The 26,707-nt window shown below is 40.1% G+C and overlaps 1 protein-coding gene across 1 annotated transcript in view; it reads left to right on the forward strand.

The window, feature by feature from the left end:
- tead3b (TEA domain family member 3 b) overlaps window positions 1-26,707 on the forward strand; it is a gene marked incomplete at its 5' end in the record, with an annotated part of 82,736 nt that overhangs the window by 38,982 nt on the left and 17,047 nt on the right. Inside the window, 9 exons of the mRNA XM_061893566.1 lie at window positions 3,750-3,812; window positions 3,921-3,983; window positions 13,766-13,777; window positions 15,817-15,942; window positions 16,038-16,081; window positions 16,160-16,216; window positions 18,621-18,685; window positions 18,771-18,907; window positions 26,289-26,462. Of these exons, the coding sequence (XP_061749550.1) occupies window positions 3,750-3,812; window positions 3,921-3,983; window positions 13,766-13,777; window positions 15,817-15,942; window positions 16,038-16,081; window positions 16,160-16,216; window positions 18,621-18,685; window positions 18,771-18,907; window positions 26,289-26,462 (741 nt within the window). The remainder of the gene's footprint in view (window positions 1-3,749; window positions 3,813-3,920; window positions 3,984-13,765; window positions 13,778-15,816; window positions 15,943-16,037; window positions 16,082-16,159; window positions 16,217-18,620; window positions 18,686-18,770; window positions 18,908-26,288; window positions 26,463-26,707) is intronic.

A 26,707-nucleotide genomic window follows, 5' to 3' on the forward strand; every position in this document is an offset into this window, starting at 1 on the left:
GACTGTGCGTGTGTAATTACAAAAGGTGATGTAACAGTGGTGAACATATCCTTTCCCAACTACTTTGGCATGTGTTGCAGCCATGAAATGCTAAGTTAATTATTATTTGCCAAAAAAAATAAAGTTTGTAAGTTTGAATATCTTGTCTTTGTAGTGCATTCAATTGAATATGGGTTGAAAAAGATTTGCAAATCATTGTATTCTGTTCATATTTACGTCTAACACAATTTCCCAACTCATATGGAAACGGGGTTTGTATTAACATTACTGTATGTATACTTTTTATTGGTCGCATTTTCAGTAGACCCATAATAAATTCAAAGAAGAAGCAAACTTCATGAATGTTTTTGTGGCCAACAAGTATGTGCTCCAATCACTACATCACAAAAAATAAGAGTTGTAGAAATGATTGGAAACTCAAGACAGCCATGACATTATGTTCTTTACAAGTGTATGTAAACTTTTGACCACCATTGTATATATATGTATGTACATATATATGTATATATATATGTATATATATATATATGTGTATATATATATATATATATATATATATATATATATATATATATATATATATATACATATATATATATATATATATATACATATATATATATATATGTATATGTATATATATATATATATATATGTATATATATATATATATATATATGTATATATATATATATATATATATATATATATATATATATATATATATATATATATATATATATATATATATAAAGATAAAGGCATCATGTAGACACTGACAAGTTGATATTATACTGTGTTTTTAATTAATTATTAATATCAACTTGTCAGTGTCTACATTATGTGTGTATCTATGTTTTTACATTTTGATAGAGGGAGGTATTTTTTGTATTATTTATTTAAGTGATGTAAATTTATATGTAGATGTAGATGCTGTATCAGGACAGATCCATTAAGAGTTTGAGCAGAAATATGTCCAATAATAATTAACTATACACAAAAAAACATTAACAAAATGATGTCACATGAATGATTTTTGAAGTAACACCTTTGTGACATGAAATATAACAAAAGTAATTTGAAAAACAAACAAACTGGTGTTTACTTTTTGATATCAAAATAAAACACACAGCAGTTTGACTAATGAAGATGAAGTCTAATAAACAAGCTGTGTTCTTTTCCAATGCCTCCTATTAGTACAACAGTTTGGCCCAAAAAATAAAGTGGAGTGACACCTCTCACATCAAATACACAATCTTCACAGACTTTGTTCAATTCAATGAGATGACAAAACATTATAGCTTGTACTGATGTGATTTGAACAATGATACAGTTAAATAAAAGGAGGAGTAAACAAAGTAAAGACTTTATAAACAAGTTGTGACAACGTTTACCTGCTGCATGTTGCCTCATATCATTAACCCTCACTCACAGCAGTGGATGGACGCTGTGTTGAGAAAATAAAAGCAACATCAAAATGTTTTCTGTATACTTTTAGTGTGGGGACAATATTGTCCACACCGGTCTCCATCCAAACACAGCAGTGTCTCTCAAACACACGACAGGAAGCGAGGGAACATGAGGTTAAACCAAGCGCCGTTTACGCCGAGGGGAAATCTCTGCAGCAAAGTCTGTGTAGTTAGTCCGCCATGATTATCAAGACAAACGACACTAGTGCGCATGCAGCTGTCTTCCTGCTGCCTAAAATGCATTAATAAATGATCGTTTTTTGGTCATTAAAAAATATGACTTATTACTAACCATCTGGAATTTTATTGCGAATTATCTATATACCGTTTATTATCGATTTTTTAGTGCATTACGGAAAATGACGAGGGCAGTCGAAAATTTTGCTGCGGTTTCCGTAGCTAAATTATGGCCCTGGATGTATATTGTATACCGTTTTTTGTAGTTGGGTCCGTCGTTAATATTCTGGACTAATGATCCATCCGTCTGTATTTTTTTATCCAGCTATTTAGGACACACTGTCACATTCAGTTTAGTAAAGACACAAGTAGATGATAACCAGCTTGGAAGATTCACAAAAAAGGCATCAACACCACGCAAAAATTGGTGCACTGCCTCCGTAAATATTTGTTTACTTTTTTGTTTCTGTCACGTGTTGATAAACCATGAGTTGTGTAAGACTCAGGGGGTTGTCGGGATTTTAGGGACGCAGATGAAGGAGGTAGCAGTGTGGAGTAAAAAGGGGTATTTATTCACCAAAGAAGCCAAAACAAAAGGCGAGAGCAGAAGGGAAGTGCCACCAGGAAACAGTAATAACAGCATCAACAAACACACAATGTCCCCACAACCAAGTAATAAATAGTCTGAATTGCAGACAGAAAACAGGTGAGGGTAAATGCCCTGGAACAGAAGTGGAGCAACCACGGGAAAACACCAACAAAACCAGAAGAGCTGCCTAAATAAAAGCACAGAACAGGAACTAACACAAAAAACGGGAAAACACCAACAGAAGCAGAAGAGCTGCCAAAATAAAAGCACAGGACAGGAACAAACACAGAACTAACACCGGAAGTTTAGTAATGATGAACATATAGTACTGATGAACATATAGTACTGTTGAACATTTAGTGCTGATGAACATTTAGTACTGATGAACATATAGTACTAATGAACATTTAGTACTGATGTACATATAGTACTGATGAACATTTAGTACTGATGAACCTCATGATTGGGCATTTACCAGCAGTATCCAACATGGTAACAACATGGTAAAAACATGTAACAACATGGTAAGAACATGTAACAACATGGTAAGAATATGTAACAACATAGTAACAACATGTAACACCATGGTAAGGACATGTAACAACATGGTAAGACCTTTGTAACAGCATGCTAAGAACCTATAAGAACATGGTAAGAACATGGTAACATGAAACAACATGGTAACAACATGTAACACCATGGTGACACCATGGTAACTTCTTAACAACATGGCAACAACATGTTAACAACATGTAAGAACATGGTAACACCATGTAACAACTTGGTAACAACATGGTAGTACCATGTAACAACATGTGAAACATGGTAATAACATGTAACAGCATGGAAGCAACATGTAAGAACATGGTAAAAACATGGTCACAACATTGTAACAACATGGTAAGAACATGTAACAACCCGGTAATAACATGGTGAAAACATGGCTAAAACATGCTAACAACATGGTAATAACATGCAACACCATGGTAACAACATGTTAACAACATGGTAACAACATGTAAGAACAATGTAACACGATGTAACAACTTGGTAACAACATGGTAGTACCATGTAACAACATGTAAAACATGGTAATAACATGTAACAGCATGGAAGCAACATGTAAGAACATGGTCACAACATTATAACAACATGGTAAGAACATGTAACAACATGGTAAGAACATGTAACAACCTGGTAATAACATGGTAAAAACATGGCTAAAACATGCTAACAACATGGTAATAACATGTCCAGATCTGAGAAGAAGAACACCATCAATAAGTGTCATCAAATGGAATAGTGAGATGTCACTCTCCTATTGTTAAAATCAACTTCAAACTGCAATTGACACGCACAAATCCAAATAAGTTGAGCCTGAATCTACTGGGTTCTTCAGAAGTCCAGGTCTTAATGGGTGCCCTGCCAGACCTGGAGAGGTTCCACTGTGCGTGTGTGCTAGTTGGTCCTGCAGGCATGAGAGTGTTGTGTTGTGTTGTGTGTCACACCCCCAGGTGTCTAGTCACATACAGGTGTTAGCACGCAAGAAGGTCCGTGAGTACCAGGCGGGGATCAAGGTAGGTGATGCCTGGGCGTCTCTTTCCTCTTTTTGGTTACGGCTTCTCTCTTCCCTTCTCCTGTCCTTCCTGGTCCTGTCCCTCCTCTCTGGCTATTCTCCAATGCAGGTTTCTAGCCACTTGCAGGTTCTCGCCCGGAGAAAATCTCGCGAGATCCAGTCAAAGCTAAAGGTATGCGCTTCACAGCGGGGCTGCAGAAGACTTGCCACTCACCCCTTTGAGTCCCAGCATGACTAGATGCAAAACATGTCCTCCTGCTTCAGTGCCATGACTAGATGCTAAACATGTCCTCCTGCTTCAGTGCCATGACTAGATGCTAAACATGTCCTCCTGTTTCAGTGCCATGACTAGATGCTAAACATGTCCTCCTGCTTCAGTGCCATGACTAGATTGTAAACATGACCTCCTGCTTCAGTGCCATGACTAGATTCTAAACATGTCCTCCTGCTTCAGTGCCATGCATGACAGCTCCTCCGCACGTTCTTACCAACAATACGAGGCTGAAGTAGATACAGGCTGACTACTCCATGCTAATATATCATATATTTTATAATATATTATATTGTATCAACAATAAGAGGCTGACACGCTTTGTCTTTCATGCTTGGATAGCATGCTCTTCTCTGACCTTCATCTTCATCATGTTCAACCATAATCCCTTCCTTCTAGCTCCTTCTTTCCTTTCCTTTGGCCTTCCTCCAGTCATGTGTGACATAAAGAACCCTAACTCAAACCAGTTTTTAGTTAGGGCTGCACCATTACTGCAATGAGGACACTTTTCCCTCAAAACTATACACCGCACCCACCCATTTTTGAAGAAAAAAATATTTTTCCATGTATAAGTCGCACTAGACTATAAATCACAGATATATAGGTTGTGAAATAAGTTATTTACATAGAAATACTTTGTAAATGTTTTTTTTATGTACCTTAATTGTTTTCAAATGAAGCAATGTGGTATCTTTTAGTCTACAAAATAACATGTTTTTTCCCCCCATTTGGTGGAAAATGATGGTATTTTCCAGACTACAAAGTGCACCGGTATACTGTATAAGCCGCACCCACTAAATTTTAGGGAAAATATAAAAAAAATCCAATGTGAAATTAGTTATCTACACAGACATATGTGTACATTTTTATTTACGTTCCTTAATTGTTTCCAAATGAAGCAATGTAGTATCTGTTAATCTAAAAAATAACATGTTTTGATTCTCCCCATTTGGTGGAAAATGATGGTATTTTTCAGACTACAAATCGCTCCGGCATATAAGCCGCACCCACTAAATTTTACAAGAAAAAATATGTTTCCCCATATAGTTTGTGAAATGAGTTATTCACATGGAATGTTTATTTACATACCTTAATTGTTTCCAAATGGCTGATCAAACAGTTTTTTTTAGTAGTCAGAGTAAGAAAGTTTATAAGATAGTTCATCTCTTCATGTAAGCCTTCCAACATGACATCAGACTAAAACTACCAAGTTTTTCGAACTATTGAGCGCATCAGTATATAAGCCACACCCACTAAACCTTAGGGGAAAGTATACAAAATCCACATATAAGCCGCACCAGAGTATAAGTTGCAGATATATACAATATGAAATGAGTTATTTACACAGAATGTTTATTTACATACTTTGTTTCCAAATGAAGCAATGCAGTATCTGTTAGTCTACAAAATAACATGTTTTTCCCCCATTTGGTAGAAAATTATGGTATTGTCCAGATATATAAACCGCACCCACTAAATTTTTCAAGAAAAAAAATATTTTTCCCATAAATTAGCCACACCGGACTGAAAGTGCCAGATATATATGTTGTGAAATGAGTTATTTACACATAAATATTCTGTAAATGTTTATTTACGTACCTTAATTGTTTCCAAATGAAGCAATGTAGTATCTGGTAGTCTACAAAAGATCATGTTTTTCCCCATTTGGTGAAAAATTATGGTATTTTCCAGACTACAAACGCGCACCGGTATATAAGCCGCACCCACTATATTTTAGGGAAAAATATAACAAAATCCACTTATAAGCCGCACCAGACTATAATTGGCAGGTTGTGAAATTAGCTATTTACACAGAATTTTTATTTACATACATTAATTGTTTCCAAACGGCTGATCAAACATTTTTTTTTATTTTTTTTAGTAGTCAGAGTAAAAAAATGTATAAGATAGTTCATCTCTTCATGTAAGCCCTCCAACATAACATCAGAGTAAAACTGCCTTATTTTTCGGACTATAGAGCGCACCAGTATATAAGCCACAACCACTAAATTTTTGGGTAAAATATAAAAAATTCATATATAAACTGCACCGTAATATAAGTGGCAGATATATACGTTGTGAAATAGTTATTTACACCGAATTTTTATTTACATACATTAATTGTTTCCAAACGGCTGATCAAACATTTTTTATTTTTTTTAGTAGTCAGAGTAAGAAAGTTTTTAAGATAGTTCATCTCTTCATGTAAGCCCTCCAACATAACATCAGAGTAAAACTGCCTTATTTTTCGGACTATAGAGCCCACCAGTATATAAGCCATACCCACTAAATGTTTGGGTAAAATATAAAAAATCCATATACAAGCTGCACCGGAATATAAGTAGCAGATATATACGTTGTGAAATTAGTTACTTACACAGAAATATTCTGTAAATGTTTATTTACATACCTTAATTGTTTCCAAATGAAGCAATGTAGTATCTCTTAGTCCACAAAATAACATGTTTTTACCCTCAATGGTGGAAAATTATGGTATTTTTCAGACTTATATATATATATATATATATGTATGTATACACACAGTATATATATATATATATATATATATATATATATATATATATATACACACAGTATATATATATATATATATATATATATATATATATATATATATATATATATATATATATATACATATATATACATATATATATATATATATATATATATATATATATACATATATATATATATATATATATATATATATATATGCCACACCCAGTAAATTTTACAAGAACAAATATTTTTCCCATAAATTAGCCACACCACACACATAAGTGGCAGATATATAGTTGTGAAAAGTGTTATTTACACAGAATGTTTATATAAATACCTTAATTGTTTCCAAACGGTGTCTGTAACACGGCAGTAAAACGGGGGATTGAACAAAACAGAAGTCATCGTCATGAAATCACTAGCTGCGCAAGGTAGCTCTACAATCAGCTAAACAGACTCAATAACTCCACACTGACATTTTGGTGATTTTACTGAGGAATTTGTGAAAGTGAAACATGACAAAAAGAATGTAAGTTAATAATACTAAAAAAGACACTTGTAAATGTGTTAGGATATTAGCCAATGCTAACAAATCTAGCTTGATTACATTACAATAGCAGGTACAAATACGCATGAAAACACCCCTACAGACATCACACATGGGACGCTTTAGTAAGTAAAAATTGTTTTAGTTATATTGTAAAACTTATAAATCTCACTTAGAGTGTTGAATGAAGAATACATACGAGTACAAACGCAATGGACAGTTAGAAGACGTAATGGCACTTCTACTTTTGGTTAAAAGCGCTAAATAGAAGTACAATGCAGCACCTATACTCATCCAAAAGATGGCATTGTAGCACCAACAACAACACAGCTTCAAGTCAGGAATTTATGGTAAGAGGGAGAAGTGGAGGTTTTTTAACCGGCCGTCACCAGCATGTGAGTGTTGGTTGTTCTCCCTCTGGCCAATCAGAAGTGTTCAAATTTGCCTGCACTGCAGGGGAGACTGCCATGATGCTCATTTGGAAAAACAGTTTGAAGCTTATCAATACAGGAAGTCAAACACTTGGCCTGCTTACATAAATTAGTTTTCTTAGTGTCTCGCTTGAGACGGGGAGGAGGAGGCCTCACTCTGTGCATCGCTCCTTTTTTAACAGTAGAGAGAGCCCCTTCCTGCTCATCAACAATCTTTGTCTCAGTGGGCGGAGAGCATGACACAGGGAGCACGGAGAGAAAGAGAGAGAGAGAGTGCCTCGCTCTTCATGAGCTGACTCTTGCTAGAGTTTATTTAGGAGTTAGAATGCAGAAAAAAAGGAGAATTGTGTGTTCTTGTCTCACATAGAGGATTGTGTTGTTGTTGTTGTTGTGGCTTAATTTAACCTTTATTTACCCAGGAAAGTCCCAATGAGATGAACAATCTCTTATTCAAGGGAGTCCTGCACATCTGGAACCTTCTTCGGAGTGTTTCTAAAGTTAAAGAGTTGGAGTGTTTCTAAAGTTAAAGAGGGTTCTTTTCAAGTTGATGCGACGACGCCAGGGATCTTTCATGCTGTTACCAACACTCGTACTAGTTGGAAAGTTGTTCCGTGTGTTGTTATGTTACAGCCTAACTTCAAAGTGAAATACATTATTTTTTGTCCTCAATATTCTGCACACAATACCCCATCATGACAATGGGAAAACCTTTTTATAGAGATTTTGGCAAAGGCATTAAAAGTATTTAAGTATACAATCACATGTACATATGTACTCACAGCCTTTGCTCAATATTTATTTGATGGATCTTTGGCAGCAGTTCCACCCTCGAGTCTTTGTGAACACCATGCCACAATCTTGGCACACCTATCTTTGACACTTTCAACCGGTTCTATTTGCAACACCTCTTAAGCTCCGTCAGGCCGAAAGGGAAGGTTTTCATCCAGGATGTCTCTGTACATCGCTGCATTCATCTCTCCCTCTATCCTGACTAGTCTCCCAGTTTCTGACTGAAAAGCACCTGCACATCATGATGCTGCCACCACCACTGTAGGGATGGTATTGTCCTGGTGATGAGTGGTGCCTAGTTTCCTCCAAACATTCTCCCCCAATACTTTAATCTTTGTCTCCTCAGACCAGAGGATTTATGTTATCATGCTCCTGGGAGTCTTTCAGGTGCATTTTGGCAAACATTTGTCTACCGTCTGGCCACTTTACCATGCAGGCCTGATTGGCGGATGGTCCTTCTGGAAGGTTCTCCTCTCTCCACAGAGGAATGCTGAAGCTCTGACAGAGTGGTCTTGGTCACTTTGGTCCTTCTCCTCCAATCACTCAGCTCTAGAGGAATCCTGGTGGTTCCAAACTTCTTCCATTTACAGATGAAGGAGACCACCATGCTTATTGGGACCTTCAAGGCATTTTCTGTACCCTTACCCACATTTTGGTCCGGAGACAATTCGGCGATTGAATGCAACCGCTTGCTCTAGCTGGAGTGGCAAGCGCCGGCCCGCTCTTGGAGGTACGCCTAGGGCAGCGCACAGATGAATGTGCACTGGGGTGCCCTTGGGCCGTGACAGTAACCCCCTCCCGTGGACAGCTTACAGATGTCCTAAAACTGGAACCAGAATAAAACAGAGATCAAGAGTCAAGGGAGGATGGAGGGCTGAACTGGTGGTGGGTCGCCGTCCCAAGTGTCCCCGAATCCACCGGGACGAGTCTGGTGGTGGCGGACAGTAGAACACCGCTGCAGCAGGCGAGGCGGGCGACAAAGAATGGCCACCTCTTTGGCCGTTGGGAAGGTGGACGCGAGTGGCGCCAGAACCACAGCAGCCTACGAGTTCCACGCCTCCGTCTTGGGCGTCCCGTCGCTGCTGTTGGCGCAAAAAGCGTCCATGTACTGGCCACGGAGGGCGCCCGATGTGTGGTGTGCGATTATTTGTGGAAATTAACTGAGGAAGGTTACCATTAGTGTTGAGCGGGGAGCGAAAGTCCAAGAGAGGCAAGGCTGGCTCGTAGCTCCGTGAGCAGGCGTGAGGTCAAGGGGCAGGAGAGAGGCGTCACAGGTCCGTGTCCAGGATAGAGATCCAAGAGGCACTCTTGGAGGTAGCTGATTTGGCCCTAGGGTGCGCTCGGACCGTGCAATAGGAACATCTCAAGGAAGATCAGTTGAAACAGGAAGCACCTGAGATCACTTTTGACCTTCATGGCAAAGACTGTCAATACTTACGTACATGTTATTTGCTACTTTTTATTTTTACTACAATAGCAAATATTCCTAGAAAAACCTTTTCACATTGTAATTATAGAGCATTGTGTGTAGAATTTTGAGGACAAAATGCAGTGCAACAATTGGAAAGTCTACTTTTTGCAGATTAAGATTTGAGTGAAGTGATTAATTGTTCAGGGTTGGAATTCAGTTAGAATTTGTTTTTTTATATCTACAACTTTTTCATTTTCACATGACATGATACATTTCAACACTCTTGTATGAATTATATATTTCAACAGTACTTGTGTTCATGGTATATGTAGTGTTTTCTCCTCTCTGTGTGTACATTATTGTATATTTATTCCAGGATATAAATATTTATTACTTTATTGTGAAAGTCAAACAAAGCCAGCTGTCAATTATTCTTGGTTGAGATGCCAGTTCTTTATAGTCTGGACAACAAGTCTCAAGTAGACTTCATAGTCTGGACCACAAGTATCAAGTAGACTTCATAGTCTGGACCACAAGTCCCAAGTAGACTTCATAGTCTGAACCATACGTCTCAAGTACACTTCATAGTCTGGACCACAAGTCCCAAGTAGACTTCATAGTGTGGACCACAAGTCCCAAGTAGACTTCATAGTCTGGACCACAAGTGTCAAGTAGACTTCATAGTCTGGACCACGAGTTTTAAGTAGACTTCATAGTCTGGACCAAAAGTTTCAAGTAAACTTTATAGTCTGGACCACAAGTCTTAAATTGACTTCCTACTCTGGACTAAAAGTCCCAAATCGACTTCATAGTCTGGACCACAAGTCCCGAGTCGACTTCATAGTCTGGACCACAAGTCCCAAGTCGACATTGTAGTCTGGACCGCAAGTCTCAAGTAAACATCATAGTCTGGACCACACGTCACATGTAGACTTCATAGTCTGTACCACATGTCCCAAGTAGACTTCCTAGTCTGCACCACAAGTTCCAAGTAGACTTTATAGTCCGAACCACAAGTCCCAAGTAGACTTCATAGTCTGGATCACAGGTCCCATAGTCTGGACCACAAGTCCCAAGTCAACTTTATAGTTTGGACCACAAGTCCAAAGAAGACTTCATAGTCTGGACCACAAGTCTCAAGTAGACTTGATAGTCTGCACCACAAGTCTCAAGTACACTTCATAGTCTGGACCACAAGCCTCAAGCAGACTTCATAGTCTTGACCACAAATCCCAAGTAGACCTCATAGTCTGGACCACAAGTCTCAAGTAGACTTCATAGTGTGGACCTCAAGTCCCAAGTAAACTTCATAGTCTGGACTGCAAGTCCCAAGTAGACTTCATAGTCTGGAACACAAGTCCCAAGTAGACTTCATAGTCTGGACCACAAGTCCCAAGTAAACTTCATAGTCTGGAGCACAAGTCTCAAGTAGACTTCATAGTCTGGACCACAAGTCTTAAGTAGACTTCATAGTCTGGACCACAAGTCTCAAGTAGACTTCACAGTCTGGACCAAAAATCTCAAATAGACTTTATCATCTTGACCACAAATCCCAAATTGACTTCCTAGTCTGGACTAAAAGTCCCAAATCGACTTCATAGTCTGGACCACAAGTCCCGAGTCGACTTCATAGTCTGGACCAAAAGTCCCAAATTGACATTTTAGTCTGGACCACAAGTCTCAAGTAAACATCATAATCTGGACCACAAGTGCCGAGTCGACTTCATAGTCTGGACCACAAGTCCCATGTCCACATTATAGTCTGGACCACAAGTCTCAAGTAGACATTGTAGTCCGGACCACAAATCCCAAGTAGACCTCATAGTCTGGACCACAAGTCTCAAGTAGACTTCATAGTGTGGACCTCAAGTCCCAAGTAAACTTCATAGTCTGGACTGCAAGTCCCAAGTAGACTTCATAGTCTGGAACACAAGTCCCAAGTAGACTTCATAGTCTGGACCACAAGTCCCAAGTAAACTTCATAGTCTGGAGCACAAGTCTCAAGTAGACTTCATTGTCTGGACCACAAGTCTTAAGTAGACTTCATAGTCTGGAACACAAGTCCCAAGTAGACTTCATAGTCTGGACCACAAGTCCCAAGTAAACTTCATAGTCTGGACCACAAGTCTCAAGTAGACTTCATAGTCTGGACCAAAAATCTCAAGTAGACTTTATCATCTTGACCACAAATCCCAAATTGACTTCCTAGTCTGGACTAAAAGTCCCAAATCGACTTCATAGTCTGGACCACAAATCCCGAGTCGACTTCATAGTCTGGACCAAAAGTCCCAAGTCGACATTTTAGTCTGGACCACAAGTCTCAAGTAAACATCATAATCTGGACCACAAGTGCCGAGTCGACTTCATAGTCTGGACCACAAGTCCCATGTCCACATTATAGTCTGGACCACAAGTCTCAAGTAGACATTGTAGTCCGGACCACAAGTCCCAAGTAGACTTCCTAGTCTGGACCACAAGTCCCAACTAGACTTCATAGTCCGGACCACATGTCCCAACTAGACTTCATAGTCTAGACCACAATTCCCAAGTAGACTTCATAGTCTGGACCACAAGTCCCATGTAGACTTCATAGTCTGTACCACAAGTCCCAAGTAGACTTCCTAGTCTGCACCATAGGTCCCACAGTCTGGACCACAAGTCCCAAGTCAACTTTATAGTTTGGACCACAAGTCCCAAGTAGACTTCCCAGTCTGCACCACAGGTCCCATAGTCTGGACCACAAGTCCTAAGTCAACTTTATAGTTTGGACCACAAGTCCCAAGTAGACTTTATAGTTTGGACCACAATTCCGATAGTCTGGACCACAAGTCCCTAGTCGACTTTATAGTCTGGACCACAAGTCCCAAGGCGACTTCTTAGTCCGGACCACAAGTCCCAAGTAGACTTCCTAGTCAGGACCACAAGTCCCAAGTAGGCTTCATAGTCCGGACCACAAGTCCCAAGTAGACTTCCTAGTGTGGAGCACAAGTCCAAAGTAAACTTCCTAGTCCGGAGCACAAGTCCCAAGTCGACTTCCTAGTCTGGAACATAAGTCCCAATTCGACTTCCCTGTCCGGAGCACAAGTCCCAAGTTGACTTTATAGTCCGGACCACAAGTCCCAAGTAGACTTCCTAGTCTGGAACACAAGTCCCAAGTAGACTTCCTAGTCCGGACCACAAGTCCCAAGTGGGCTTCCTAGTCCGGACCACAAGTTTGAAGTAGACTTCCTTGTCTGGACCACAAGTCCCAAGTCAACTTTATAGTTTGGACCACAAGTCCCAAGTAGACTTCCCACTCTGCACCACAGGTCCCATAGTCTGGACCACAAGTCCCAAGTCAACTTTATAGTTTGGACCACAAGTCCCAAGTAGACTTTATAGTTTGGACCACAATTCCGATAGTCTGGACCACAAGTCCCAAGTCGACTTTATAGTCTGGACCACAAGTCCCAAGTCGACTTCTTAGTCCGGACCACAAGTCCCAAGTAGACTTCTTAGTCAGGATCACAAGTCCCAAGTAGGCTTCATAGTCCGGACCACAAGTCCCAAGTAGACTTCCTAGTGTGGAGCACAAGTCCAAAGTAAACTTCCTAGTCCGGACCACAAGTCCCAAGTCGACTTCCTAGTCTGGAACATAAGTCCCAAGTCGACTTCCTTGTCCGGAGCACAAGTCCCAAGTCGACTTTATAGTCCGGACCACAAGTCCCAAGTAGACTTCCTAGACTGGAACACAAGTCCCAAGTAGACTTACTAGTCTGGACCACAAGTCCCAAGTAGGCTTCCTAGTCCGCACCACAAGTTTCAAGTAGACTTCCTTGTGTGGAGCACAAGTCCAAAGTAGACTTCTAGTCTAGAGCACAAGTCCTAAATCGACTTCCTAGTCTGGAGCATAAGTCCCAAGTCGACTTCCTTGTCTGGAGCACAAGTCCCAATTTGACTTCCTAGTACTAATGTTTCTTCTCTGTTTTATATTCTGCTTCAGGCAATGAACTTGGTAAGTCAACATCACTTCCTCCTACATTCAGCATCATTGCGCCCCCTATGTCCTCTGCTGGCATGGCACCCCTTCTCCCCCGTGATGCATTCAGGTTCTCCCCCATGATGCATTTAGGTGTCCTGCAGCTGCTATGCTTGCTTGGTTCAGGTGCTCCTGGTTTGATGTTTGGGCTCCACACTTTGCTTCAAACTTTTTCTTTATTTTTTTTGGCCAAGTTGCAAAAAAACAAAACAAGCAGGAAGGTTTAGTAGCTTGAAGTGTGCTTCAATATTTTACTTTGTTTGCCATCTCGTATTTAAACACGTGACACCTTTTTTCATCACGCTGCTGCACGCGCTTACATCCAGCTGCTGTCCTCATCCTCCGGTTACCATGGTGACCACACACTCTTACATCTAGCTGCAGTCCTTTTTCCTCCCGTTACAAGGGTGACCACACACACTCTTACATCAAGCTGCTGTCCTCATCCTCCTGCTACCATGGTGACCACACACACTGTTACACCCAGCTACTGTCATCATCCTCCTGCTACCATGGTGACCACACACACTGTTACATCCAGCTGCTTCCCTCATCCTCCCATTACCATGGTGACCACACATGCGCTTACATCCAGCTGCTGTCCTCATCCTCCCGTTTCCATGGTGACCACACTCAGCTTTACGTAACTCATGTAACCATTCAGTCCACAAGTGTCAATCTTATGAAAGCCACATCGCACTTATGAGGGCCACGTCACACTTATGAGGGCCACGTCACACTTATGAGGGCCACACTCTCTAGGGCCACATCACACTTATGAAAGCCACACGCACTTATGAGGGCCATATCACACTTATGAGGGCCACGCTCTCAAGGGCCACATCACACTTATGAGAGCCACACTCTCAGGGGCCACGTCACATTTATGAGGGCCACATTACACTTTATAATGAGGTGGCAGCCCAGTTCTGGCCCCGGGGCTGTGAGTTTGACACCTGTGCTGTATATGATTGTGGCGCCTTCTTGTGGTCTCATCCCCTAGTGGTCACCTCCTCCTCCTGTTGGTCACCTTCTCCCCTTGTGGTCACGTCCTCCTCCCCCTTGTGGTCACCTCCTCCTCCTGTGGCCACCATATCCTCCTGTTGTGGTCACCTCCTCCTCCCCTCGTGGTTACCGCCTCCTCCCCTTGTAGTCACCTCCTCCTCCCCTTGTGGTCACCTCCTCCCCTTGTGGTCACGTCCTCCCCTCGTGGTTACCGCCTCCTCCCCTTGTGGTCACCTCCTCCTTCTTGTGGTCACCTCCTCTTCCTGGTGGTCACCTACTCCTGCCCTTGTGTTCACCTGCTCCTCCTCCCTTTGTGGTCGCCTCCCCCTCCTGGAGGTTCCTTCCTCCCCTTGTGGTCACCACCTCCTCCCCCTGTGGTCACCTCCTCCACCTGTGGTCACCTCCTCCCCCTGTGGTCCCCTCCTGCTTTTGTGGTCACCTCCTCCTCACCTTGTGGTCACCTACTCCTTCTGGTGGTCACCTCCTCCTCCCCTTGTGTTCAACTCCTCCTCCCCTTGTGGTCACCTCCTCCTCCTGGTGGTCCCCTCCAACCCTTGTGGTCACCTCCTCCTCCTGGTGGTCACATCCTCCCCTTATGGTCACTTCCTCCTCCTTCTGGTGGTCCCCTCCTCCCCTTGTGGCCACCTCCTCCTCCCCCTGTGGTCACCTCCTCCTCCCCTTGTTGTCATCTCTTCCTCCTAGTGGTCACCTCCTCCCCTGGTGGTCACCTCCTCCTCTCCTGGTGGTCACCTCCTCCCCTTGTGTTCACCTCTTCCTCTTTGTGGTCACCTCCTCCTCCCCTTGTGGTCACTTCCACCTCCTTGTGGTCACCTCCTCTTCCCCTTGTGGTCATGTCCTCCTCCTTGTGGTCATCTCCTACTCCTTGTGGTCACTTCCTCCTCTCCTTGTGGTCAACTCTTCCTCCTTATGGTCACCTCCCCCTCCCCTGGTGGTGACCTCCTCCTGCTCCTGGTGGTGACCTGCTGCTCCTCCTGCTCCCTGTGGTGCAGGACCAGGCGTCGAAGGACAAGGCCCTGCAGAACATGGCGGCCCTGTCGTCAGCCCAGATCGTGTCTCCCAGCATGATGAAGAGTCATCTTCCTCCTCTGCCTCCTGCTCCCTACCAGCCCGGCAGAGTGAGACCTCCCTTTTCTCCCTTCAGTTTACAATCTTTCTTTCACTTCTCTGCAACTAACTGTCCCACTGAACACTGTTCTTTGTTGTGTTCCAGTTCTGGTCGGCACCCATCCCGGGCCAGCCTGGACCTTCTCAGGAGTAAGTAGGCGGGGCCAGCAGGGACTAGTTAGGCCAGTAGGAGGAGCCAGTTTAACCAGTCACGTTTGTGCACACCAGGCTGGTTCTAGATCTCAACCCAGGAAGGACTCCTGGGCTTGGTCGCACCAGCCATGCGTAAGTTCAGCAGAGCACCAACCAACTAACTAACTAACTAACCAACTTACTAAGTCCCCTGAGGTTCCTGCTCCAAATTTAACAACCAATTGTTGTTTTGATCTGCAAAATGGAAGATTTGGAATGAAGATGGTGGACTTACGCTTTGCTGGTGCAGCAACACATGCTTCAATGACACTAATATTCATCTTACAGCCTTGTTCCAACTGGATACATTCTTTTTGCCCTCAAATTTCTACACACAACGCCCCACAATCACAATGTGAAACACTTTTTAGACATTTTTTGGAAATGTTCGAAAAATTATAACCATCCATCCATTTTCTACCGCTTATTCCAGTACACTTTTACAATACATTTCACAGAGCTCTAAAATAACAAATCAATATACCACATTTTTGCTAATTTATTAAAAATAAAATTCGACTTTGTTTATTTAGATTAGATCAGATTAGATAGTACTTTATTTTTGATATCATTTAAAAAACAAACTACTCAACACCCCACAATCAGAATGTGAAACACTTTTTTAGACATTAATGGAAATGTTTGAACCATTAAAAATAATACCCTTTTTGTTTATAATACAAGCTCTAAAAAAGAAAAAAATCCATACACCACATTTTTGCAAAAGTATTAAAAATAAAAATTCATGTTATAATAGTTTTCAAAAAACTCATAACACCTCATAATTTTTTAGAATTTCAGCAAAATTTATAAAAAATCAAAATCTTTATTTTCCAAATAGATTTCAAAAAGACTAAAGAAAATGTTTAAATCCCTAGTAAAGACAATACCAAAATGTATTTTAAAGCAATTTTAGCAAATGTAATAAAAAATATAAATCTTCTTTATTTTTTTAATAGATTTAAAAAAGCTCCCAAAAAAACATCAACACCCCATAATGATGATGTGAAACAGATTTTTTTTAGACATTTTTGGAAATATATGAAAAACTAAAAACAATACCCTTTTATTTCAAAAAGCTCTAAGAAGAAAAAAAATCCATACACCACATTTTTGCAAATGTATTAAAGATTTAAATTCACGTTATAATAGTTTTCCAAAAACTCGTAACACTTCTTTTTTTTTTTTTTTTTTTAGCAAATTTAATAAAAAAATCTAAATCTTTATTTTCCTAATAGATTTCAAAAAGACTAAAGCAAATGTTTCAATCCCTCGGAAAGACACTGTCAAACAGTATTTTCAAGCAATTTTAGCAAACCTAAATCTTTTTAGCAAACTTAAATAATTTTTGGAAATGTTTGAAAAATTAAAAACAATACCCTTTTATTCATAATACATTTCAAGAAGCTCTAAAAAGAAAAAAATCAATACACCAATGTTTTGTTAATTTATTAAAAATAAAAATCTACTTTATTTATAGCAGTTTTCAAAAAAACTCTGAAAAAAACAACCTTTTCAACACCCCACAATGACAATGCGAAACGTTTTTTTTAGACATTTTTGGAAAATTATGAAAAATTTAAAATAAAACCCTTTTATATATATTACATTTCAAAAAGCTCTAAAAAGAAAAAAAATAATCAGTACACCACATTTTTACAAATGTATAATAAAAATCGACTTTGTTAATAATAGAATTTAAAAATCGCTAATAAAAAAACAAACATTTCAACACCCCACAATCACAATGTGAAACACTTCTTTTGGACATTTTTGGAAATGTATGAAAAATTAAAAACAATACCTTTTTATTTATAATACAAGCAAAAAGAAAAAAAATATATACACCACATTTTTGCAAATGTAGTAAAAATTAAAATTCACCTTATAATAGTTTTCAAAAAACTCATAATACATCATAATTGTTTTGAATTTTAGCAAATTTAATAAAAAAATCTAAATCTTTATTGTCCTAATAGATTTAAAAAAGACTAAAGAAAATGTTTCAATCCCTCGTAAAGACAATTTGAAACAGTATTTTAAAGCAAATTTACTAAAAAAAAATATAAATCTTTATTTTTCAAATAGATTTTAAAAGTCTCTAAAACATGTTTTTCAACAGCCAATAATGATGATGTGAAACAGATTTTTCAAGAAATATTTGCCAATTTATTAAAACTAAAAAAACACTTTATTTATGGTACATTTCAAAAAGCTCAAGAAGAAAAAACATTTGAACACCTTACCATGCCAATGTGAAAGTGTTTTTATTTATTTATTTATTTTTGCCAATTTTTTAAGAACAAAAATCGTCTTTGTCTTCGTCAAAAATCGTCTAATTTTCAAGAAAACCTTTTCACATTGTCTTTATGGAGTACTGTGTCTAGATTTTTGAGGATAAAATGAGAACGGCAGTAAGAGAAAAAAGTGAAGCATAGTTCCATGAAGTGCAAGATGAAGGCGTACATCTAAACTATGCATCCTTGGTGTCTTGTAGCATCAAGCCTTTTGCACAGCCGCCTTACCCCAGCCTCTCAGGTCCGGTACCACAGTCCATACCAAGTAAGTATCACCAGCAGACCTCCGGTGTGACCGTAAGGGACAAGTTCTTACCGGCAACGGGGATTGTTTTCTGTATGCTATGCAGGCTATGAGCCCTTGGCTCCGCCCCCTGCGCCCACGGCTACAGCGGTGCCCGTGTGGCAGGACCGGACCATCGCCTCCTCCAAGCTGCGCATGTTGGAGTACTCCGCCTTCATGGAAGTCCAGAGAGACCCGGACACTGTGAGTCCATGGCACAGCAGCATCAGAGATGCACCCATACGCTTTTTTACATTATGACATCAATACCACTTATTATTATTATTATTATTAGGCCCTGTGATGAGGTGGCAACTTGTCCAGGGTGTACCTGGCTTCCGCCCAATTGTAGCTGAGAAAGGCTCCAGCACCCCCTGCGACCCCGAAGGGAATAAGCGGTAGAAAATGGATGGATTAATATTTTTGTTATTATTATTATTATTATTATTATCAGTGAGTCTGATAAACATATGCTGTTATTTAAACATGAATAATATACATTAGTAATAATATACACATTGTAAACATGAATAATATACATTAGTAATAATATATACATCTTAGACATGAATAACATACATTAGTAAACATGAATAATATACATCTTAAACATAAATAATATACATGAGTAATAATATATACATCATCCATCCATTTTCTACCGCTTAATATGCATTAGTAAACATGAATAAAATACATCAGTAAACATGAATAATATAGGTCAGAAAACATGAATAATACACATTAGTAAACATGAATAATACACCTCTTAAGCATGAATAATATACATCAGTAAACATGAATAATATACATTAGTAAACATAAATAATAATAATGAATTAGACTCCTAGTGTAGAGTTTTAAACATCAGTGGACATATGACTTTTGGTCAGTTTAAGAAAAAGACAGTTTAGATTGTATTTATATATATATATATATTAGGGCAACGAATCTTTGGGTGTCCCACGATTCGATTCAATATCGATTCTTGGGGTCGCGATTCGATTACATATCGACTTTTTTCGATTCAACGCGATTCTCAATTCAAAAACGATATTTTTACGATTCAAAACTATTCTGTATTCATTTAATACATAGGATTTCAGCAGGATCCACCCCAGTCTGCTGACATGCTAGCAGAGTAGTAGATTTTTTTAAAAAGATTTTATAGTCGTAAAGGACAATGTTTTATCAACTGATTGCAATCATGTAAATTTGTTTGAACTATTAAAGAAACCAAAAATACAACTTATTTTATCTTTGTGAAAATATTGGACACAGTGTGTTGTCAAGCTTATGAGATGCGATGCAAGTGTAAGTCACTGTGACACTATTGTTCTTTTTTTTTTCTTTTTCTAAATGTCTAATGATAATGTCAATGAGGGATTTTTAATCACTGCTATGATGAAATTATAACTAATATTGATACTGTTGTTGATAATATTCATTTTTGTTTCACTACTTTTGGTTTGTTCTGTGTCGTGTTTGTGTCTCCTTTCAATTGCTCTGTTTATTGCAGTTCTGAGTGTTGCTGGGTCAGGTTTGGTTTTGGAATTGAATTGCATTGTTATGGTATTGCTGTGTATTGTTTTGTTGGATTGATAAAAAAAAATCGATTTAAAAAAAAAAGAGAATCGATTCCGAATCGCACAACGTGAGAGTCGCGATTCGTATTGGAATCGATTTTTTCCCACACCCCTAAATATATATATCAGAATCAGCTTCATTGTCATTACTCAGGGTAACGAGATTGAGGCCATTCCATACAGTGTGATGTGTGCATGCAAGATAACAATGTGTAAATATATAAAAAAATAGAAGTGCAAAGAAAGGTGTGCGAGGGAACAGTGTACACTCTATACTCTCTGTACAATGTACACTCTGTAAACTCTGTGCACATGTACACCCTGTACACTCTGTACAAATGTGACTCTATACCAGGGGTCTCAAACACGCGGCCTGCGGGCCAGTTGCGGCCCGCGAGACGTTATTACGCGGCCCGTGCTTTGATATGACAATTTAATGTTGGTGCGGCCCGCGAGTTTAATATGAACGGCGCTTGATAGGTCATGCTTGCCAACGTCCCCAGTTTTCCCCGGGAGACCCCTGAATTAAAGGGCACCAATTCTCTCAAAGCCCTTGTCGATATTTACCAGATCAACAATAATCAGGGAGTGCCATACTGGCACTGCCTTTAGCGCCTCCTACATCCTGAACTGGCAGCGTTCAAGCCCAAGTCTATGTTGCATCTGGCCATGTGAGACGCACGTGTGTTGTTGCAAGATATATTTGATCAACAGCTACACACGTCACACTAAGGGTGGCCGTAAAAAAAACTTTTAACACTGTTACAAATATGTGCCAGACTGTGAAGCTACACCAAACAAGAATGACAAACACATTTGGGGAGAATTTATGCACCCTAACACAACTTAAACACAAGAGAACAAATACCCAAAACACCTTGCAGGGCTACAATATACACACCCTCGCTACCACCAACCCCCCACGCTCCCACCCTCCCTACTTGCGTCGGTTGAGGTGTTGTATATAGTTTATTTTTCAACAAGTTTTTTAGTTATTTTTATATCTTTTTTTCCAAATAGTTCAAGAAAGACCACTACAAAGGAGCAATATTTTGCACTGTTATACAATTTAATGAATCAGAAACTGGTGACATAGTGCTGTAATTTACTTCTGTATCTATTTTTTTCAACCAAAAATGCATTTGCTCTGATTAGGGGGTTCTTGAATTAAAAAATGTTCACAGGGGGTACATCACTGAAAAAAGGTTGAGAAACACTGTTGTAGAGGACATCAAAGGCAGTGCAATCACGGCAGCCCTTAATAATGTCGAACGGGTGAAAATTGGGACAAATTCAGGAGAATGGTTGCACCGGTAGATTGTCGGGAGGTGCACTGAAGTTCAGGAGTCTCCCGGAAAAATCGTGAGGATTGGCTAGAATGTTGCTAGGGCGGGAAAGCTATTCATAGAAGGTGAATTCATTAAAAAGTGCATGTTAGATTTTTTAAGAAATATTTTCTTGCGGCCCAGCCTCACCCAGTTTCTGCATCCAGTGGCCCCCAGGTAAATTTAGTTTAAGACCCCTGCTCTATACAGTGGGTGAAATGAATATTTGCATGAATATCTACATGAAAAAAACAGGGTGCTTAGTGGAATGGGTTATTGCACCGAAGAGAAGGCAGTTATGAGGGTCAATGGGGCAGTCCATTCAGGTTGATTATGGCCCTGGGGTAGAAGCTGTTCTTTAGCCTGTTTGTCTTGGTTTTAATGCACCTGTAGCGCTTCCCAGAGGGTATCAGGTGGAAAAGGTCAGAGCCAGGGTGGGTGCTATCCTTGATGATGGCACTGGCTCTGTTGAGGCAGAGGGAGGTGTAGATGTCCGTCAGAGAGGGGAGAGGGTGGCCGATGATCTTCTGAGCCGTCTTGACCACTCTTTGCAGCCTCTCCCTGTCTGCTGCAGTGCAGTTGCCGTACCATACTGTAAGACAGTAGGTCAGCAGTCTCTCCATGGACGAGCAGTAGAAGGTCAGCAGCAGGTCAGGCTTCAGGTTGTACTTCCCTAAGACTCTCAGGAAGTGTAGCTGCTGCTGAGCCTTCTTGATGATTGATGTGGTGTTGACTGTCCCAGAAAAGTTGTTAGAGATGTGGACTCCAAGGTACCTGAAGGAGTGGACCCTTCCACATGCTCGCCGTTGATGTAGAAGGGGGCAGGGTCGGTGCTGCTCCTCCTGAAGTCGACGATGATCTCTCTGGTCTTGCTGGTGTTGAGAGCGAGGTTGTTCTCCGAAGACCAGGCCGTCAGCTTCAGGACCTCCTCCCTGTCGGCAGCCTCGTCACCCCTGGAGATGAGCCCGACCACTGTGGTATCGTCAGCAAACTTGACGATAAGGTTGTCACTGTGGGCTGGACTGCAGTCATGGGTGTAGAGGCAGTAGATGAGGGGGCTCAGCACACAGCCCTGTGGGGAGCCGATGCTGAGCATGCGGGTGGATGAGAGGTGGAAGCCAAGTCTCACATTCTGGGGTCGGTCCGTTAGGAAGTCCCTTATCCAGCCGCTTGTGAGAGGGGGGAGGCGAAGAGTGTCCAGTTTATTGCAGAGTCTGTCCGGGATCATTGTATTTAAGGCAGAACTATAATCCACACAGAGCATCCGGACATAGCTGTGCTGCTGCTCCAGGTGGCTCAGAGCAGAGTGGAGAGCAACAGCGATGGTGTCCTCTGTGAATCTGTTCGCCTGGTATGCGAACTGGTGGGGGTCGAAGTCTGGAGGGGTGTGGTCTTTGATGTGCTGGGAACCAGTCTCTCGAAGCACTTCATGATTACCGGAGTGAGGGCCACTGGTCGGTAATCATTCAGGCTGGTGATGGGAGACTTCTTCAACACCGGGATTATTGTAGATGACTTCAGGCAGGATGGGATGACTGCCTGAGCCAGGGAGAGGTTGAAGATCCCGGTGAAGGGGGTAGCGAGCTGGTGGGCGCACGCCCTTAGCACCTTTCCAGATACTAAGTTTGGTCCGGCAGCCTTCCTGGGGTTCACAGCCAGGAGCACTCGTCTGACACTGTGCTCCTGTACAGTGAGTGGAGTGGTGCCGGAGCCCAGTGGGGGGCGGGGGATGGGCTGGAGCAGATCAATCAATCAATCAATCAATCAATCAATGTTTATTTATAGAGCCCTAAATCACAAGTGCCTCAAAGGGCTGCAAAAACCACAACGACCTCAGTAGGGCCCACATAAGGGCAAGGAAAAATTCACCCCAGTGGGACGTCAACCATAATGACTATGAGAAACCTTGGAGAGGACCACATATGTGGGCAACCCCCCGCCCCCAGGGGACCGAAAGCAATGGATGTCAAGCAGATCTAACATGATATTGTGAAAGTCCAATCCCTAGTGGATCTAACCTAACCGTGAGAATCAAGTCCAAAGTGGATCCAATATAGTAGCGAGAGTCCAATCCAAAGTGGAGCCAGCAGGAAACCATACCAAGCGGAGGCGGATCTGCAGCGCAGAGATGTCCCCAACCGATACATAGACGAGCGGTCCATCCTGGGTCCCGATTTTGGACAGCCTGTACTTCAACCATGGCCACCGGACCGGATCCCCACCACAAGGGAGGGGGGGACATAGGAGGAAAAGAAAAGAAACGGCATTTCAACTGGTCTAAAATGGGGGTCTATTTAAAGGCTAGAGTATACAAATAAGTTTTAAGATGAGACTTAAATGCTTCTACTGTTACCGGGAGGGCATTCCAGTAGTCTGGAATGCAGTGACTGTTGCTGGGGGGTTTCAAAATGGGCAAAGAAACAGTTAAGCTCCTCTGCCAGTGTTGCACTCTGACCCGCAGTTGTCACAGCGCATCCTATATATATATATTTAATTTTTTGTTTTTTTTGTTTTTACTTGGTATTACTTGCGGGCTGGATTTTGGATGCTGGCGTGTCTTATCTGCCTAGGAGACCCAGTAACAAGGGGTAGAAAATGGATTGTAGGATAGGGGAAAAAGGACAGATTTTAAAAAATTCTAATCAAAAAATAAATAAATACAATTTTTATTTCCTTTTAGCCAGGACTACTCGCGGGCCGGAATTTGGACAGTAACAAGCGGTAGAAAATGGATTGATGGATGGGTGAAAAAAAAAATAGATTAAGAAAAGAATAATTTAATAATAATTAATTTAATTTTTTTTACTTGGTACTACTGGCGGGCCGGATTTTGGACATTGGCGGGCCATATCTGGCCCCTGGGCCGTAGCTTGGGGCCGTATCTGGCCCGCGGGCCATAGTTTGGGGACCCCTGGTAAACATTAATAACATGCATCTTAAACATGAATAATATACATCAATAAACATGAATAGCATACATTATTATACATGGATAATATACATCAGTAAACATGTAAAATATACATCAGTAAACATGAGTAATATACATCTTAAACATGAATAAGATACATCAGTAAACATGAATAATATGCATCTTAAACATGAATTATATACATCTTAAACATGAGTAATATACAGCAGTAAACATGAATAATTTGCATCATAAACATGAATAATATACATCTTAAACATGAATAATATACAGTAGTAAACAGGAATAATATACATCTTAAACATGAATAATATACATCAGCAAACATGAATGATATACATCTCAAACATGAATAATATACATCTTAAACATGAATAATATACATCAGTATACATGAATAATATACATCAGTAAACATTAATAATATACATCTTAAACATGATTAATATATATCAGTAAACATGAATAATATGCATCTTAAACATGAATAATATACATCGTAAACATGAGTAATATACAGCAGTAAACATGAATAATATACATCGTAAACATGAGTAATATACAGCAGTAAACATTAATAATATGCATCATAAACATGAATAATATACATCTTAAACATGAATAATATACAGTAGTAAACATGAAAAATATACATCAGTAAACATGATTAATAAACATCAGTAAACATGAATAATATACATCTTAAACATGAATAATATACATTAATATGCTAAAAGCTTTACGAAGGTAGCAAGTAAACAAACAAAAACTCCTAATTAGTCTGCTGACGTATGCAGTAACATAGTCTGTCATTAATCTACCTATTATTTTGTACACATTATGAGAGACAAACTGTAAAAATTGATTATTCGTCTACTTGTTCATTTACTGTTAATATTTGCTTATTTTCTGTTTTAACATGTTCTATCTACACTTCTGTTCAAATGTAATAATCACTTATTCTTCTCTTCTTTGATACTTTACATTAGTTCTGGATGATACCACACATTTAGGTATCGATCCGATACCAAGTAGTTACAGGATCATACATTGGTCATATTCAAAGTCCTCATGTATCTAGGGACATATTTACCTACTTTATAAACATAATATGAATTTAAAAAAAGGAAAACAATATCAATGTCATCATAGCAGTATCAACTAGATACACTCTTGTACTTGGTATCATTACAGTGGATGTCAGGTGTATATCCACCCATGGCATTTGTTTACATTGAGACGGCGGTAAGCTATTGTATCCTCCTACGGTGTGTAGTGAAGCATGTTTAGCTCTTCCACCTCCTCCAGTGATAATGCTACTTGTAAGAAACTTGTTTTATTTGTCGCCATGGAGACCAGGATTAGTGATTCAGAAGTAGGTAAAACACTGTAGATGTATGTTAGCTGATGTTAACGTCACCTTTATCTTTACTTTGTACGCCAAAATACATCCATTCTTCCTTTTCTGTCTACACACTGTCTGCTTGTAAGTACTCTGTGTGTGCTGCCATACATGCTCCTCTGCTCCTAAAACCAACAATGTCACCTGGAATATAGTACTGTTTTTGATTCATTAGTACCGCAATGCTATACTACTACTGGTATACTGTACAACCCTCATCCAAAATGTTACTTAAATATGTTTTCATGGAGGAAAAAACACATTTTTAAGGTGCCCGTGACAGCCTTTATTTTGCGGTGGTGGCGCACCTTGATGACAGTGTGCTCTCTTGTGTGTGCAGTACAGCAAGCACCTGTTTGTCCACATAGGCCAGACCAACCCGTCCTACAGCGACCCGCTCCTGGAGGCCGTGGACATCCGGCAGATCTACGACAAGTTCCCTGAGAAGAAGGGCGGCCTCAAGGAGCTCTACGAGAAAGGCCCCCAGAACGCTTTTTTCCTCGTTAAATTTTGGGTATGTACTTGACTCATTGCTTGGTAGTTGGGAATGTAACCATGTAACGGTTTTTATCACCATCTTGTCACCAAAACCATCAGGGTTAGCCTTTTCATGGCGGTTTTGTTGAACTGCTTAGTTAGCATTTGTATGGTGGTTTTGTTGAACTGGTCAGTTAGCCTTTTTATAGATAGATAGATGGATAGATAGATAGATAGATAGATAGATAGATAGATGGATGGATGGATGGATGGATGGATGGA

The sequence above is a fragment of the Nerophis ophidion genome, linkage group LG02 (assembly GCF_033978795.1).
Source record: "Nerophis ophidion isolate RoL-2023_Sa linkage group LG02, RoL_Noph_v1.0, whole genome shotgun sequence".
Lineage (NCBI taxonomy): Eukaryota > Metazoa > Chordata > Actinopteri > Syngnathiformes > Syngnathidae > Nerophis > Nerophis ophidion.